We start from the raw sequence: 17,250 nt of genomic DNA, 5'->3' as shown, positions 1-17,250 counted from the left end.
GCTTTCTTTTGAGTAAACATAGATAGGCGTGATCAATTATGATGTGTATGAGAGCTTGGCAAAGTTACATTTTTGGACCAGAACTCACTTTACCTGACTGAGGGATCTGGGAGTGGCAGTCTAAATAAGTAATTTTTCTAAGATATGATGTGCTTTAAATTGGGGTACCTGCTGCATAAATCTCCCCATGCCTCTACCAACTTAATGGTGTTTCTATTAATAGGTTAAAATGTCCTTTACTTAACTAGTTAGTAGATGCATGTCACATTTGGAAAATATGATCATGTTAAAATGCACTTTTGCTCTCTCATAGATACATGCCCTGAATGGCATGCGGATTAGCCCAATATGTGGATTAGGCCAGTGCTATTTTAGAGTGCTTAGTGATGTAAAGAGAAATGGGAGTCAATGCTGTTGTTATTTGCTGTTTGAGGATGAACTTGGCTCCCAGATAGCACACATTTTCTGATCAGTTTATTCCTTCATGTTCCAGACAAGCAGGCTGTCTTTTAAACTTAATATTTCAAGTCCATTGCATGTTTATCTTATTCAGCATTTGCATCTAAGGTTGTCAGATTGAAAATTGGACAAGACTCCTCTGCTTTTAACAGTTGTATAGAAGAAGGAATTTCAGTAGTTGTTGCTTGTCATACAGCCAGGTAATAAGGAACCAGCTGAAATATCCTATTTTACACAACCAGTGAAGGCACAGGAACTCTCTCCAGTTTTCACTCAGGCAACCCTATTTGTGTCTTTATTTTTGCAAACCCCCCAGATTTTCTTTTCTTTTAAACTTTACAAAACTGCTTTGGGACCAGAGGATATGGGGAGGTGACCTCATCATATCCCAAAGACCAGCCATTTGGTTTGCGTGCAACTGGTTTCTGTTGGAAACTAGCCAAACTGGTTTCTCATGATCTGGATTTTACAGGGCAGATTATACAAGTGATAGAAATGTGTTGAATACACTTCCATAACAGCTTGAGGTTTCTAATTCTGCATGTCAATATTAGTGATTATTGAAAGTCTTTTGCAGCCTGGTTTGTTTTTGAGTGAAATTAACAGTTAAACCTTGAAGCTCAGAGCATGTGAAATATATGGCCTGTATCTGTTAGTTAGTCCCAACTACAGCAGGCCCACTGACTCAATTGTTGAACAGTGAATTAACACATAAGGAAATCCCATGGATTCAATAGGTGAACTCTATTTGAAGCCAATAGGATTGGGGCTACATTTTAAATAAGTCAGTTTTCAAAAAAAATTTTTTTATTACAAATGAGAATAATTTGGCTCTTATAATCCTTTCCCTTCCTCTTATCCCAACAAGTATACAGTGACTATCAATAAGCTTATGCTTTTGATACACTTAAAAATCAACCAAATCAATTAATGGGGTGACAGATGTTGCAGCCAGATGTCCCACACATCAAACAACATTTTGTTGTAGTAGTAGTTTTGTTGTGTGTTTTCAAGTCATTTCTGACATATGGCAACCCTAAGGCAAACTGATCATAAGGTTTTCTTGGCAAGATTTATTCAGAGAAGGTTTGCCATTGCCTTCCTCTGAAGCTGAGAGCATGTGACTTGCCCAAGGACATCCAGTGAGTTTCATGGCTTAGCCGAGAATTTACAACCCTGAAAATGCCCAATGGTCCTTAAAGCCCTAAATGGTTTGTAACCATGACAGTTGAAGGAGTAGCTCTCCTTCTTCTTGTCTGCCTGAGTACTGAGATCTTCTGCATGGACTTTTCTCTGTGTCACACCAGCAAGTGCAATAAACTGTGTGATGATGTGGTGGATGAGCTTATCATCTATGGCATCCCAACTGTAGAATGCCCTCTCCTTTGAGGTCCAATTGAGGGCCACTGCTGGTTTCATATCGGTACCAATTAAAAACATGCCTTATTTATTAAAGATTTTGTGCCTCACTCATTTATCTTTTGATATAACACATGGTAGAAATATTTTAACAAATAAAAATAAATAAATATTGTTTGTATACTCATAATCACTGTAGAAATACTACAAAATTTAACGCTTTTCTTCCAAATAAGATTACTTTGGGGATACTGTACAATCATAAGTGTCAGTTAATTTAAAATATCTTACCTGGTACACAAGAGATATGGAGAGAATGAATACATTTTATTGTTAGATTGAGAGATTTGGGATACTGCTAACATGGTGCATAATTTTTGCTCCCAAAGGGTATTCTGGACCATTGAAGACAATCCCGCCTGAGAAGTTCAACACCACATCTGTGCCAAAGTACTATCAATCACCTTGGATAGAAGCTATCAGCAATGACCCTGAGCTATTGGAGGCTTTGTACCCTAAATTGTTTAAGCCAGAAGCAAAACCAGAGCTGCCTGACTTTAAGAGCTTTAACAGGTAATTTTGGAACATTGCTGGGTTCCATCAGACAGGGGAAATAAGAAATACGACAAAACTATAGTTTGGATCCTCCTAAGGTGCTAGTGGGAGGTTATCTGTGGAAGAAATGTTTCCTGATCAAGCTCCTATACAATTTTAGCATAGTGTATAGAACCAGTATGGTGTAGTGGTTAGAGCATTGGACTGTGGCTCTGGAGACCAGGATTTGAATCCCTGCTTGGCCATAGAAATCCATTGAATGACCTTGGGCAAGTCACATCCTCTCAGTCTGAGAGGAAGGCAAAATCAACACCCCCCCCCCCCCCAAGAAAATTTGCCAGGAAAAGCTGTGATACGTTTACCGTAGGGTCTCCATAAGTTGGAAATGACTTGAAGGAACACAGCAGCAGCAGCAGCTGTGCAGTCACTTAGCTAAGGATGACACAGTCTTACACTCTCCCTCTGTTAGCTCCTCTTTTGCCAAACTAAAAGTGAGAAAGATGTGTGATTTCAGTACTACACGGCCACACTTACATAATGTTTGGAAAAGCACAACTGCTTGGGCAATACAACTGTAGTGCCACAAACATGATTCCAAACTTGATTTCCATAGATACCCTTACATTATCTATGCTATCTACTCTGTTATTTGTGCCCTCCTCCAATTGTCATATAACTCAAAAGACCTACCTGATTATTGGGGGTGCCCTTCCGTATGAGTGGCATCTCTGTTTGATATAAGTATGACCTTTAAATTCTTACAAAACCCACAATCTCAGCAACACTTACAAAGAGCACTGTATGCTAAGAAGATAAACTCAGGAAATAATGTTTACCTGTTAAACAGTGCCATGGGGATTTTAGCAGAAGCTCTAGACATGTTGACATTGACTGGAAGTATTTTGGAAAAAATTTTTAAAAAGAAAATATCCAGGCTGTGGGTCAAGTTTATTCATATTCGGTACAGTAATTTCATTTATTGAGACACTCTGTGTATATATGTGCGTATGTGCTCTCAATGAGTCGCTTGTTTTTAGTTTGAAGTGACTAACTGAACACAAAAAATCCCTTCAGAATCTCAGAAAAGAAGTAGCCAATTGCTACAGAAAACAGGAAAAAGAGACTGTGTCTCCTTTCAGGACCTGCCTTTCCATTCTGCAAAATAAGTGAAAACTAATGTCTCCATGAGAGAAAACTATACAGAGCATAATGGTTGACAAATAAAGGGCTACTACAGGCTGTATTGGAGATAAGAACAATCTAATTCACCAGCCCTACCCCAAGGATCTCTGATTCTTCTTGGAGGTATCACTATTATCTGCTTATAGACTATCAAAACCCCTTCTCAGCGCACACATGTGAGAGAAGTGGAAAAATATATGAGATATACTTCCACTTTTTCCTGAACTTACGGGGTAGAAAAGGTAGCTGATCCTCAATTTTCTTCTTACCACCTTGGAGCTTGTCTCTCCAGTTGGTTAGGATGGAGAACAAGGAAAAGTGATTAATGCAATCTTTGGTTATTCATAGAATGATAGAAACATACAGCTGGAAGTGCCCCATAGGCCACTGAGTCCACCCCTCTGCTCAAGGCAGGAACTCCAGGTAAAGCATCCCCAGCAAGTAGTTGTGCAACATTTTTTTGAAGATGCCCATTGAAGAAGACTCCATCACCTCTTTAGATATTTGGTTCCATTGCAGATGTACACTTACCATCAAGAAGTTCCTTGAAAGGTCTTCAAAAAGAGGCTTACCTCCTGGGGATGGTCTACTTTGTGCAGGGGTTGGACTCAATGGTCAATGGGCCATTTAGAAATTTTCAATAACCAGGAAGAGCATGCCTTTTGTGGGAATGTGCTTGTCTCAAAAATGATGCAACAGAAGTTGATCAAAATGATTTCATGGTAACATAAAATACCCATAATAAAATTTGCATTTGGCCATAGCAAAATAACCATAGATTGTTGTTCAGAAAATGGGCAAAGGCCTAAACCTTGATCTTACGTGCTTTGCACTTTTCTTTTTCTCTTATGAATATGGACTGTGAAGACCATGTAAACTTGGGAATTGTGCATTCATGTAATGCATTGTTCAGCATATCTGTGTCCCTTAGATTCTAATCAAAATCACTAGGAATGAACAGTTGGTTGAATAATAATAATAATAATAATAATAATAATTTTTATTTATATACCACTTTTCCACAGATCAAAGCAGTGTACAGACAATTAAAACCATACAGACATTTCATAAAAGGATAAAACCCATAATAAAACCATGCAATTACAGAACTCTAAGCACAATCATTCGCCTTCAAGGGTAAGCAGGGAATCGATGGCAACAGGGTAGATAACTTCATTCTTCAGGGGGGAAGAATCATACCCACAGCTACAATCTTGCACACAAGTTGCCTTATTTACAATAAGGTAAATGGAATTTTAGGAGATTAATTTTGCATACGCTTGTAACTGAAGTAGTTTGTAATTACAGACTTCCCAGAAAAAGTCTAACTCAGAATCAGGCAAACAATGGCCTGTTACAGACTGCCAAAATAAAGCTGCTTCGGGTCTCTTTGGAGGTATAGGCGGGATACATACCGCCATATAGTACGTCTTCTATACGTACTAGGGTTAGGAAGGGGCGGTGCTTCCGCACCCCCCTAACCCTAGTACGTATAGAAGACGTACAAGATGGCGGCGCCCCTTCCACATGGGCGCCGCCATCTTTGCGTATCGGACGCTGAGCGTCCGTACGCGTCGCGCCGCTTGTGACGTAGCGAGCGCGCCCCTGGCGCCTCGCTACGTCGCAAACGCGACGAAAAAAGAAGCTCCATTTTGGAGCTTCTTTTTCGGTCCGCGCGGGAGTCGGGCCGTGTGAAGGCTCCGGCTCCCCCGCGGACCTACTGGCGGCGGCGGCAGAGCGCCGCAAAGTGGCGGTATGTACCCCGCCATACTGTTTAAATGATGCATACACCCTAAGAATCTGGAAGCTGCACCAAAGCTGCACTCCAGTGCTTAGGAATGGAGTGTGGCTTTGGCGCGACTTCCGGACTCTTAGGACCCATGCATCATTTAAATAGCATACCTCCAAAGAGACCTGAAGCAGCTTTATTTTGGGCAGTCTGTAACAGGCCAATGGGAGTAAAAAAAGTGGCATTTGAAGCAAATTTGTTACGGGGTGGTAGAAACAGAGAGTTTAGATACTCCTGCTGGTAAAATCAAGAAAAACAAAACATATTTTATCTTGTTTTAGCCTTTTTGTAAGCCATCTTGGACCTCATGCTGGAAGAAAGGTAGTATGTACATTAAAATAATTAATGAATGAAATGAAATATGTGGATGCACATAGACAAAAATTCCCTTCTGTGCCTTTCCCACCTCTTAATGTATTACAGGCAAGAAACCAAATTTCTATATTTAGGGTTTGTAGCCTGCAGACATTACAGCTAATTTATTTGATTGCAGTTTTGCGGAAAATGCAAATGATGTAACCCTGAAGAGACAACAATGATATAATAACGACAGAAGATTCTGAATATGACTCAAGCCTTTATGTTCACACAGTGTCATTGCAGAAAGAAATATTTCCAGGAATTATAATTCTAAGTCCTTCTCAAAGGCACAGTCACTGGTGATCAAACCCCCACTATTTGAACTTGAAAAACTATGCCAACAAAGCTTTGTATGTTTCTAATCAGCTTGTATTTGTAACAGGCTTGTATCAAAAGAATGAATGGAGCTGCAACATCCTCTCAGTTATCAGGCTCTACCATATTGGAGTAGAGTTTATGTCCCACTGTGACAATTCTATACAAACTGGAATGGATTGAGAAGACAGCTAAAAGGATTTCAAAGCCTGTGGAGGAAAATGTTCTTTATTATTATTTCATTTATTTATTTTCCTAAACAGCATGATTCACATTCTGTGCCACAACAGGACCCACAATAAGGCACAGAACTACTAATGATAAAACCCATAAAAGCATAATAAAACACAGTCTAAATGCTAAGCTGCAGTTACTAAAACAAGGTCTACAAAGCCTATCTAACATTGAAATCCAAAAATACAGTATAAAGTTTAAAATTAACTAAATAGCTCAGCAAATGTTGAGAAACATCTTCCATAACAACAACAACAACAACAACAACAACAACCCAATATATGACCTGTATGTAGACTGCTATGGGCAGCTGTGCCCTCCAGATTCTTCTGGACTAGTTTCCATCAGTTCTAGACAAACCTGGCAATGGTTAGAGATTATATGAGTTGCAGGATCTGGAAGGTCGCAGTTGCCCACACCTTCACAGAATTCCCCAGTGGCCCACATTATAGTGCCACCAATTGAAGGACAGATTGGTAAGGCAACAGGGATAATTTCGGAGAAACTAACAAGTAATAATAATAATAATAATAATAATAATAAAACTTTATTTCTATACCACTTTTCCAATGATCAAAGCGGTGTACAACTGGGGTGTTAATACATACAGATAGGATAAAACCACAATTCTCAAAGTACATAAAAACATATAGTCAAGAGTCTTTACAATCAATGATATGCAAGTCTATCAAGTTATGGGCTTAAGATGCCTGATCACTCTCTTACCTGGCTTGTCACCCACTACTCGTAACCAAGAAAAAGGCAAAGGAAACCCTTTCTGACCAAACCTTGCCAAGAAATCCCTGTGATAGGCTTGCCTTAGGGTCACCATAAGATGGAAACAGCTTGAAGGCACACAACAATGACAAATTGGCTTACCATACTCAAAAGCTGTATATGCTTAAGATATTGTGCCCCACAATTAGCTGTAAGTGTTAACAGGAAACGAACAAGAGAAGAAGGTGATAAATCCATGGATTTAATTGCCTGTATGAACAACTGTAAACTCAAGCTCAGTTAACGAGCTGAAATAATCTTGGTTTTATAGTACCAGAATTCTTGGCAAGTTGAAATGCTCTCTTCTTTTCAGAATTTTAGCAACATTTTTCATCCTTGAAAAATCTTTCTTAGGAAAAGAAAATGTTACACCACAGGACAGAGGTACACAAACCATGTTTCTGGGCCAACTAAGGCTGTGAACTGTTCTTTGTGTGACTCGCACATATTTGCCTAGTAGGTGAGCCCACCACCTGGTTTCTGGGACCACGTTTTTCAAGTGGCAGATAATCACCTCCACACTACCTCAGCAATTTGGAGGTATCAGTGAACAGGAACAATAATTTAAAATCTCTTCATCTGTGTGCTAAGATGTATGTGTGTGTGTATAAGGAAACTCTCTTTCTCCCTTGTATACCCTTGTGTCTCCTGCCCAAACACCAGATGTAGCCTTTGCAATACAACAAAGGACCACCACTTGGTCACTGTGGAAGAATTTCATGATACACCTCTCTTTTAAAGATATCACCAAACTCCCTTTACTCACTGCTTTTTTAAAAAAAAAAAACTGATGGAAGTAACTGGGGGAAAAATTTCCTCCACTCTTCTCTCTCCATCCCTAGCCCCCCCCTTTTTTTCCCCCCTATTAGGACAAACCTCCAAAATAGAACTCTGTGTGAGAACTGAGGCACTGTAAAATGCCTAGATGTACCAGTAAACAGGCTTGACTGGTTATGCCTCTTTGCCTCATCAGAGAAACAAAGTGCCCTTCCTCAAATGAATTGTTTTCAAAGCACTAAAGGAATCCAGTCCATCTGGGTATCCCTGTGTGTTACTAATCTACATGCAACAAACCTAATCCAACAAATTATGAACATCTCCTTCAGGTTGTCAAGGACCCCATTTGCACTACAACTTCTTAATCCACTTATTCCACAAGGAAAATACTCAAAATGTTCTCCAACAATTCTGGACACTAAGCATTAATTTTATGAGCAGAATTTGTTTTTGTTTTTTTATGAAACTGAAATTAATTTACCTTTGGTTATTTACCTGGGTGCGCACAGCATAGAATGGACTAAATCCAACTGTTAAATCCAGCAAGGATAAATCCATTCTACCATTTGCTTTAATAGTAAGTGAACACTCATATTAATCTAATTAATTCAATATATATATTCCAGTTGAGAATACCAATTGGATTTAAATATAATTTATAATGCTGTATTATCACATCATGCCTTAATAGTGATGTTATTAGCTATTCATTGTCTGCAAAAGATCCAGTCTCTAAAATTTGCATTTCTGTTGTATAGAAAAGCGTGTGCTCATATTTTTTCTCCAAAACTGTTAGCTCCAAACTCTAATCTGAGAATATAAAACCTTTAATAGAGAAAAATGAAATTACTATAAAAAGAAAATGGTTCTGTATAGGCAAGCATCTAGTATCCCTGCACACAGAGTAGTTAATTGTTCATATTCACAATTCCACCTTTCTTTTTTCCCTCCTTGAATACTTCAAGCTCAGCATTCTTAAGCTTAATTTTCTCACTCGGACTGCATTTGCATATGGCAGAAGATCATGGTTTAGCACAAACTGAGCAAGTCACAAGTGTCAGGCTTTCATAGCTCCTTCCTGACCACCACCTCTCCTTGTACAGAAAAGAGAAAGACCAGAAACATTAGTTTCCACTTTCTGGTTAACCACAAATTACTGTGTTGTCTGGACTAGAATTGTAGTTAACACCACTATGGTTACTTTCAGTAAACCAGCATCACAACCTACAGTTAAACATGGTTTGCTTGAAATCGACTATAGTTAGCTCTGGTTGCAATTTTTTGCATTAGATAATATAACAGGCCATGAGTACCCAAATTCCCACCTTCTCTCTGTGCAGAACAAATTTATTAAGCCTGAGGTTTTTTCCTCACTAGGAGCCAGTAGAAGCAGCTCTGGAAACCAGGGTTCAAATCCCAGCTCAGCCATGTAAACTCATCTGGTGACCTTGGACAAGTTACACTCCCTCAGCCTCAGAGGATGGCAGTGGCAAACTACTTCTGAAAAAACTTGCCAAGAAAATCCCATGATAGGGCTGACCTAGGGTCATCATAAGTTGCAAATGACTTGAAGGCACACAACAACAACAAATTGTTCCTCACTATTCATATTAAGCTGAACCATGGTATACAGCAGGAGTGAGCACACTGCTCTGAATGCAGCTATCTAAAGTTTATTGGACTGCAACTACCAGCATTCCACACCACTGGCTATACTGAGCAGGAATGCTTGGAGTTGTAGCCAAATGGCATCTTTGGTATATTTTTCCCAACAGTTCTGCTGGGTAGCTGATGCTCATTGGAATAACAGCTTTACACTGTTGTTAACTTTGGTCCAAAACACACTGCAGAAAAAATCCAGTTTGAGACCACTTTATCTGCCCTGGCTCAGTGCTTGGGAATTCTGGGAAGTGTAGTTTTGTGAGACATTTAGCTTTCTCTGTCAGACAGCTCTGGTGCCACAGTAAACTACAGTTCCCAGGATTCCCTAGCACTGAGCCAGGGCACTTAAAATGGTCTCTAACTGGATTATTTCTGTAATGTGTTTTGGACCTTTGTAAAATTGGAGAGATCAAGACAGTAGAAATAAGCATTTAAGAATTTTCAACTGCAAGGGAAGCTGCTGCAGAGTACATATTCTCCCTGATACTAGCTGACTAATATCACTGATGCTAACAATTGGATCTTATGTATATTATATAGTGATGGTGATTTTTTCCATGTAATAAAACTAAATAGTGTTTCCCAAAACTGTATTTTAAACATTTTATCTGTTCACAAGGTTTGATCAATATAGGGGCTTCTTAGGCTAGATCCGAGACACACAAACTGGACTATAGTTTTATGAATACTGGCACAGCTAGGCTACAGTTATATATAATGACCCACTCTTGATTATGTAACTATTCTACAGATGGATGTTCACCCAGTTTCACAAATCACAAAACTGGTGAAAGAAAGCAAAGCTGAGCCAATTTTCTGCTGAAATCCCCCACCCTGCACACTCCTATTATACTCAGTGAGCAGAGTGTGTGTTTGTGTGTGTTTTGGCACTGCAATTTGATTGCACACAGTGAGTCAGACCTCAAATTACATGTTTAGGTTTCATGAAATATAGGGCATTACAGCTCCTTGACATCATCCCAAGGATTGCTTTAAGGGATTTACTGTTGCCATACATGAAGATTTACTAATTAATTACTCTTCTCTTTCTGTTGATTCCTGTGCACATCTATCCAGTGTATAAATATGTATCCTTACCAAACGAACTAGGTGTACCATAGTGTAATTAGACAGCACTACTTTCAGCATGTAAAAAAAAGTATAGAGTTTTCACAACTGTCCAAATATGTCTATTATATCAGAGACTGTTTAATTTGTTCATTATCAGTAACTGCATTGGAAAATTGGGATGATGTCAAGGAGCCAGACAGATCATGCCATGTGTATATTTTTAGCAGTGTTATTATGAAATGAGGACAGTGGGTTATGAAACAAAACTTACATATGAAATAGCCTTATACTGAAGCATACCATTGGTCTATCTAGACTAGTGGTATTCTCTTGTTGTTGTGTGCCTTCACATCATTTCTGATTTTTGACATGGCATAGTAGTTTGAGCATTGGACTATGACTGGAGGCCAGAGTCTCAAAAGTTCGACTGAATTCTTTCATGTCTTCTTATACTAAAACTGGCTAATCAAGCTCTCTCTCTGGATTCTGTGCACTCATCTATACCAACTGGAATACTCTGGGCTGCTCCTGAAGTATACTGAACCTTGAACTTCCCTGGATTCCCCTGTTACCTCCATACTCCATAGTGTCACCAGGCCCCTGGCATGAGTTGTTCCCTCTGAGGTAAAAAACCAAGGCACCCAGCCTCACTCATATGGGTAGGAGCCTTGTAACCTCAGAGGGAGTGACTAGTGCCAGAGGCAGAGGGCAACACAGTGGGGATGTGTGGGTAAACAGCCACCTGATTTTCCTGCAAAATGCGGAGCCAAAGGTAGCTTTTAAAAACTGGTTTAAGTGGAGGACAGGGCAGATTTGGTGCAGAACTGGCTTTACATAGTGAAGGCAGTCTGCACTCAAATCAGGAATATGGCCCTGTGTTGTGAAGACAGATTACTATGAGTGGGGGGATTTGCTTCATTTGGCCTGTGTAGACTTGCCCTGTGATAGAAAGCAGATTTATAAGTAGATATCATTCCCATGTTTTCCAATGAAGGATACAACCCTAAATGGCCCAAATGACCTGGGGCCAGCTGAGAGTGTGCTGAATCAAAACTGCTCCCACTAGAGCCTGTGGAAGATGGAAACTATTTAGTGTTACCTTTACCAGGCTCTTATGTTGCATCAACATTGCGTCCCTGAGATTCAGATAGGTTTAACATGGCTACTACTTCACTCTACTTCTTCTTCACCTTCCCTGCTTTATTATTCTGTCATCAGATCCCTGCTTTATTATTCTGTCATCCGATCTCACCTAGTAGAGTTGTTCTGCTAGCAGATCACTGTTTAGAAGATCTTTTAGGCAGTTACCAAAACAGGATTCTGTTGGCAGAAGAGCATTATTTACTGACAAAAGCGAATTTCTGATGGAAGAAGAGGTTTGTGCCTAACTGATGTGACTTTTGAGTTAGGATTTCCCTATTTAATACTTTATAGAGTTTTCACTGAAGATGACAAAGTTTGAACTATCGGCTGTATCTTCCAACATGCTAAATTGACCAATAATCCCCAAAGTATTTGTATTTTGGATATAGCATTCAACACCCACCAATGCTGGAGAGTACCAATACATGCATCCTATTTTACTGTGTCTAACAGTCTCAGCAAGTTCCCAGTGAATGTTATTACAATTTTGTGCATATTTGCTAAGAACCACTAGTTTAGTCTACTCTGATCTGATTTCTTCAGATATTTTGGGTTTTGTCACCCATCAGCACAACTCAGCATAGCCAATAGTCAAGAATTCTGGGAGCTGTAATCTACAAGTTTAACGGGAATAGATTGTTCTAATAAGTAGGTTTAGGACTAAGGTCTTAATGTAGGAAGTTGCTTTGTATTACTGTTGTTATTACTGTTTGTTTATTATCTGATTTCCCCCCAATATTAGTACTCAAAGGATACAAAAAGAGGCAAAAACAATTACAGTGGGCCCTTAGTATATGCTGGGGTTTGGTTCCAGGAACCTCCATGGATACCAAAATCTGTGAGTGCTCAAGTCCCATTAAATACAGTTGCATAGTGAAATGGTCTCTCGCTTGCTCTCTGGTTGCTTGAATTCTTGGATAAAGAATCCATGGATAAAGAGGTTCATCTGTCCAATAAACATATATAGCTTGCTTAAATACTCTAAAAGCACCAGATTCTATCTCATCTTGAAAGCTAAGCAGGGTGAGTCTTGGGTTGTACTTGGATGGGAGGCCATTACTAATAAGTGTTGTAAGGTATATTTCCAAGGAAGAAATTACAAAACCTCCTCTGAGTAATCCTTGCCTAAGAAAATCCCATGACATGGGGTTGCTTAAGTGAACAAGTGACTTGAAGGTATATAAACATGCATTATTAAAATCCAGAACAGACCCATTAAAAAAACTGATCCATTTGTATTAGATCAGGGATAGGCAACCTGCGGCCCGCGGGCCGGATGCGGCCCGGCGAGGCCTTGGGACCGGCCCCAGCCCGGTCCTGCCGCCGATTGCCGCCGGGGCCTTTGGGGGGCAATTGTCTATAGAAGCCTCAGAAACATGCACTTATATTAACATTTTTTTAAAAAATCAGCAAATTTTTTTGCGTGTCCTCCATTTTTTTAAAAAAAGTGTCTTCCATTTGAAAATTTTGTCCTACATTTGTCCTGGTTTATTTATATATTTATTTTTTTAAAAAATTATTTAATTATTTATTTTTTGGCTTCGGCCCCCCAGTTGTCTGAGGGACAGCAACCCGGCCCCCGGCTCAAAAAGATTGCCTACCCCTGTATTAGATGAATAGCATTCGAATAAAAACTGCCTGTGGTTTCATTGTAAGGTTTAAAATTCAATCAACAAAACCAGATTTCAATAATTATTCTCAGAACTATAGCCTAAAGGCGCAAGTAATAATTTACCTCCAAGGAATGTTAACACTAATGAACCTCGTTGGATTCAGGCAGGGATTCTAGTGTAACAACTTTGTGCTGCAATTTCTAATAAGAGATTTCACCACAAACATGCTTTTGCTTCAGTGAGTTTCAACTATTTCTTATTTCTATGCCAACACACTTAAAACGGGTGCAGTTTTTCCCCCTGCATTTTCAAGTAATCTGTTAATTGCAGTTCAGACATAAGTGTTAGTCAAGAAAATGGAATACTTATATGCTTCAGCTTAAATCCAAATTTTAGTCTCAAAAAGAGTAGACTAACTCAATCAATGGAACTTACATAAATGCTGACTTACTAAACTAAATGTATTTACTCTACCTAGTACCAACAGCTGGATTTAAGCTTGCAGATGTATTTTACTGCAAGTCAAAACTGGATTCTTAACCTTCTTGTTACAAGACCCAGTAGTCACAGTCTTTCTGCAAAATCTTGGATAATGTGTATTTTTGTTATGCATATTTTGTTTTTATGCATAGTCGTCTTCATCAGGTCAATCCAACAGTAAAATGGGATTTTATTGACTTATCTAACCAGTGAAATAAAACAAACACAGCTAAAGAGCTAGAAAGTGAGTAAGTATTTGGTTGGATTTATTTCTGATTTACTCTTGTTCCTCCTACCTTTTACAGAGTTGCCACTCCTTTTGGTGGTTTTGAGAGAGCATCAAAACTGGTTAAGTTCAAAGTTCCAGATTTCAACTTTCTGCTACTAAATGATCCTCGATTCATGGTCCTTGCCAATCCACTTTCTACCAGGAGGTGCTTCAACAGGACTCCTAAAGGATGGACCTCTGAGAATATTCCCATAATGATATCTATTCAACCAACGGAGGTCAATGGTGTTCCAGAAACAGATGATCTGTGAACAGAACATGGAATAGGCATCACTCATCCCTGCCAACATGATGGTATTCTGATCTCTAAATAAATACTATTTCTGTTCCAACATGAAATTTTATCTAGCTGAAATGTAATAACATCTAATGCTGTAATATTTTTCTGAAGTTAATTTTCTTCTGCAGAGCTAACACAAATAAAATAACATGGCCATTACCCTTCAAACACATTTCTGATCATTTTATTTCTATCCATTCTAACCCCTTCTCTTTCTATTTTTTAAAGGAAAGTCTAATTTAAACCATTGCATGTTTATTTTGAGAGGGGGGCGGTTATGATAAAAATTACACCAATGTTATTAGTCGATAAGTTCTGGAGTGGGCAAATTTGCATGCAGAAATGTCAACAGAAACATGGAAAAATAAGTTGGAGTATTGTTTCCAGTTAAAGAATGTCAATGTATTAGATATAATAGTGAAATAATGGTGAGATCTGTTTCTATTATAAAATTATTGTATTACTGGTGGTAATTTTGTGTAGTAAGGGTCTCTATAAGCAAAAGTATAGCAGGCTGTACATAAAAATAACAATAGCAAGGCCGATGACTGTATGCATCCTCCTTATGAAACTCTTCTGTTGTATATCCTGCAAACTGGTAGCATTAAAAAAAATCAAAATATAATATGAATGGCACAAGAATACATTGAAAGCCTGTAGAAGAGCATTAGATCACATTTCAAGATAACTTGCAAATGCTCTGGTTACATGTCCCAAGAAAAATGTTGCTTACAACATAGTATCATGTTGAATTTCACCTGTGAACAGATCTGTGTATTGATCTGGTCCTGGCTAAGGTCCAAAATATTTTTCCATTTTCCAATCACACAATACACAACTATGTGGCAATACTCAAAATATATGTGGTGGATCCAGACTTATCATAGATCCAGCTAGATATAACTATCCATCCATATACATACATGTATGTGTGTCATGTGAACACATAGTTGTGTTAGTAACACGTACACATATGTAACATCATGCGTAAATTATTAAGAAATGGCATGCTTCTCTGATCTGTATGTTCAAAAGCATTTTTGTTATGACGGTGCTACACACTGATGTATCTACAAGAGAGAGTTGATGAAGACCAGATGTCATAGAAATGACACCAACAGAATAAAAGCATATCCTGAGGCATCCTTGAAGACAAGCAAATTCATTATGACAAGTGTTGTCATGGGCCAGCACCCACTTCACTAGATGCAGTGAAGTGGGTCATCTAAAACAGTAGATACATAAGCATATGTTGAACAGTCAGAAAAAGTGATGAAAAACTTGTGAATGAGAAAGACTATGAAAAAGAAAACTTCTGAAAAATAATGTGAAATAAGTGCAAAACAACTGAGAGACTATGCTATGAAATAATGAAAGTGAGGTCTCACTTCTCCCCACTTCTGATGAGGTTGCCATGACTTGGCACATGTGAATCTCTCTGCTGCAAGATATGGAATCAGAAGTATTATGCTCCAAATTCAGCACCTTCTTTATTTGGAAGGAACACCAGGGACACTGCTCTGAGGAACACAGAAATCTCCATCATCTGAGGACTCTTAAGCAGCCAGGCTGTAAACTGTTGGGAAATAAAAGAAAGTTAATGAGAAGAGTAGAGCAAAGAATTCAAATTTAGAGGACTTGCCCAAGGCCTTTGTATCATCAGTGGTGTAGTAAATGCTCATGTGATACAAATTCTAGCCATGTAATGTTAATAGGCCTGCTTTTTCCAAGAACCAATTATCCACTCAGATTGCCAAGAATGAGAAGAACGGCTCGATTAGTTTCTAGTCCATTCTTTGATCCCTTTTCTAGGCCACGCTCTGCTTTTTCAAAGGTTGATGTGTATCTTGCTGCTTCCTTCCCAAACAAGACACTCAAAGTCTATGCTGCTATCTTCTCAATCTGCCTCCTCCAGCAGAGTTCCAGCCTGATTCTTGCTTTGTCTCCTACTGATGCTAATGACATTTCCCTATCTAACACTTGCCTTAAATCTTCAGCCTTAAGAGCATGGGTGGTACTCTAGAGATTTTTATACTTTAACTCTCATCAGTCCTAATCTTTATAGGCAATGATGAGGAATTATGGGACTTGATAGTCAGCAATACCTTGACAGCCATAGTTGCCCACTCCTATTTTAAGGTTGATTAAATTTCCTGTTCAATCTTCGGTCCAGTATATACACATGACTGTTCCTTCTTCATACCTTGACCTGGACCACAACCTTTGCATTTATTTCAGATTTGTTTCATTTGTAACTTTCTAGATGTGGCTTGCATAATCTTCCTCGTCTTTGATTCTACACATTCTATCTGTCATGCAGTCTAACAAATGCAAACAGGGTGACTATAATTTTATGTAGGAGTAAACAGCATTTACTTCTGAAAATCTTATGTATGCAATCCAATCCTACGCATGCTTACACAGAAGTGAACCCTACTGAATATAGACAGAATGAAGCTAGATTCCATTGCAGAGATTAGTCCATCCATACCTATCTGGCAATATGTCTCACTAAACTCAGTGGAACACATTTCTAAATTTTCTAGAATTTGGTTATAAGTGATATATTTATTTGAGCAAATGATGGACAACAGGAAAATTTTGAAGTTCAAGTTAAGTGTACTCCATGTACAAAATTTCTTTTAAAAGAACAGGGCAAGATTATATATATATATATATATATATATATATATATATATATGCTGATTTGCATCCTATATACACTTATTTGGTCACAAATCGAATGGAGGTTTATGGGGCATACACCTAGTAGATGTGTATAGGATCATGCTGTTAGTTTGCTTCTCTATATGGCTGCAAAAGTCTTGAATGTGGATGTACAAAAAAAGCAGAAGGGTCATAGTTTAATGAGAACAGGATTCTCTTTTACTCCAAGCAAAGGGAA

The 17,250-nt window shown here is 38.6% G+C and overlaps 1 protein-coding gene across 1 annotated transcript in view; it reads left to right on the top strand.

Moving 5' to 3' along the window:
- MYOZ2 (myozenin 2) overlaps positions 1–16,996 on the top strand; it is a 39,691-nt gene extending 22,695 nt beyond the window's left edge. The window contains exons 5-6 of the mRNA XM_089525885.1: positions 2,208–2,391; positions 14,082–16,996. Coding sequence (XP_089382011.1) covers positions 2,208–2,391; positions 14,082–14,316 — 419 coding nt within the window. The 3' untranslated portion in view covers positions 14,317–16,996. The remainder of the gene's footprint in view (positions 1–2,207; positions 2,392–14,081) is intronic.
- The last annotated feature ends 254 nt before the right edge of the window (positions 16,997–17,250 follow it).

This window comes from Sceloporus occidentalis, unplaced genomic scaffold (genome assembly GCF_023333645.1).
Source record: "Sceloporus occidentalis isolate IW3139 unplaced genomic scaffold, rSceOcc1.0.p SCAF_5, whole genome shotgun sequence".
Classification (NCBI taxonomy): domain Eukaryota; kingdom Metazoa; phylum Chordata; class Lepidosauria; order Squamata; family Phrynosomatidae; genus Sceloporus; species Sceloporus occidentalis.
Note: the sequence above shows the minus strand (reverse complement) of the source record. Positions and strands in the feature narration are given on the sequence as shown.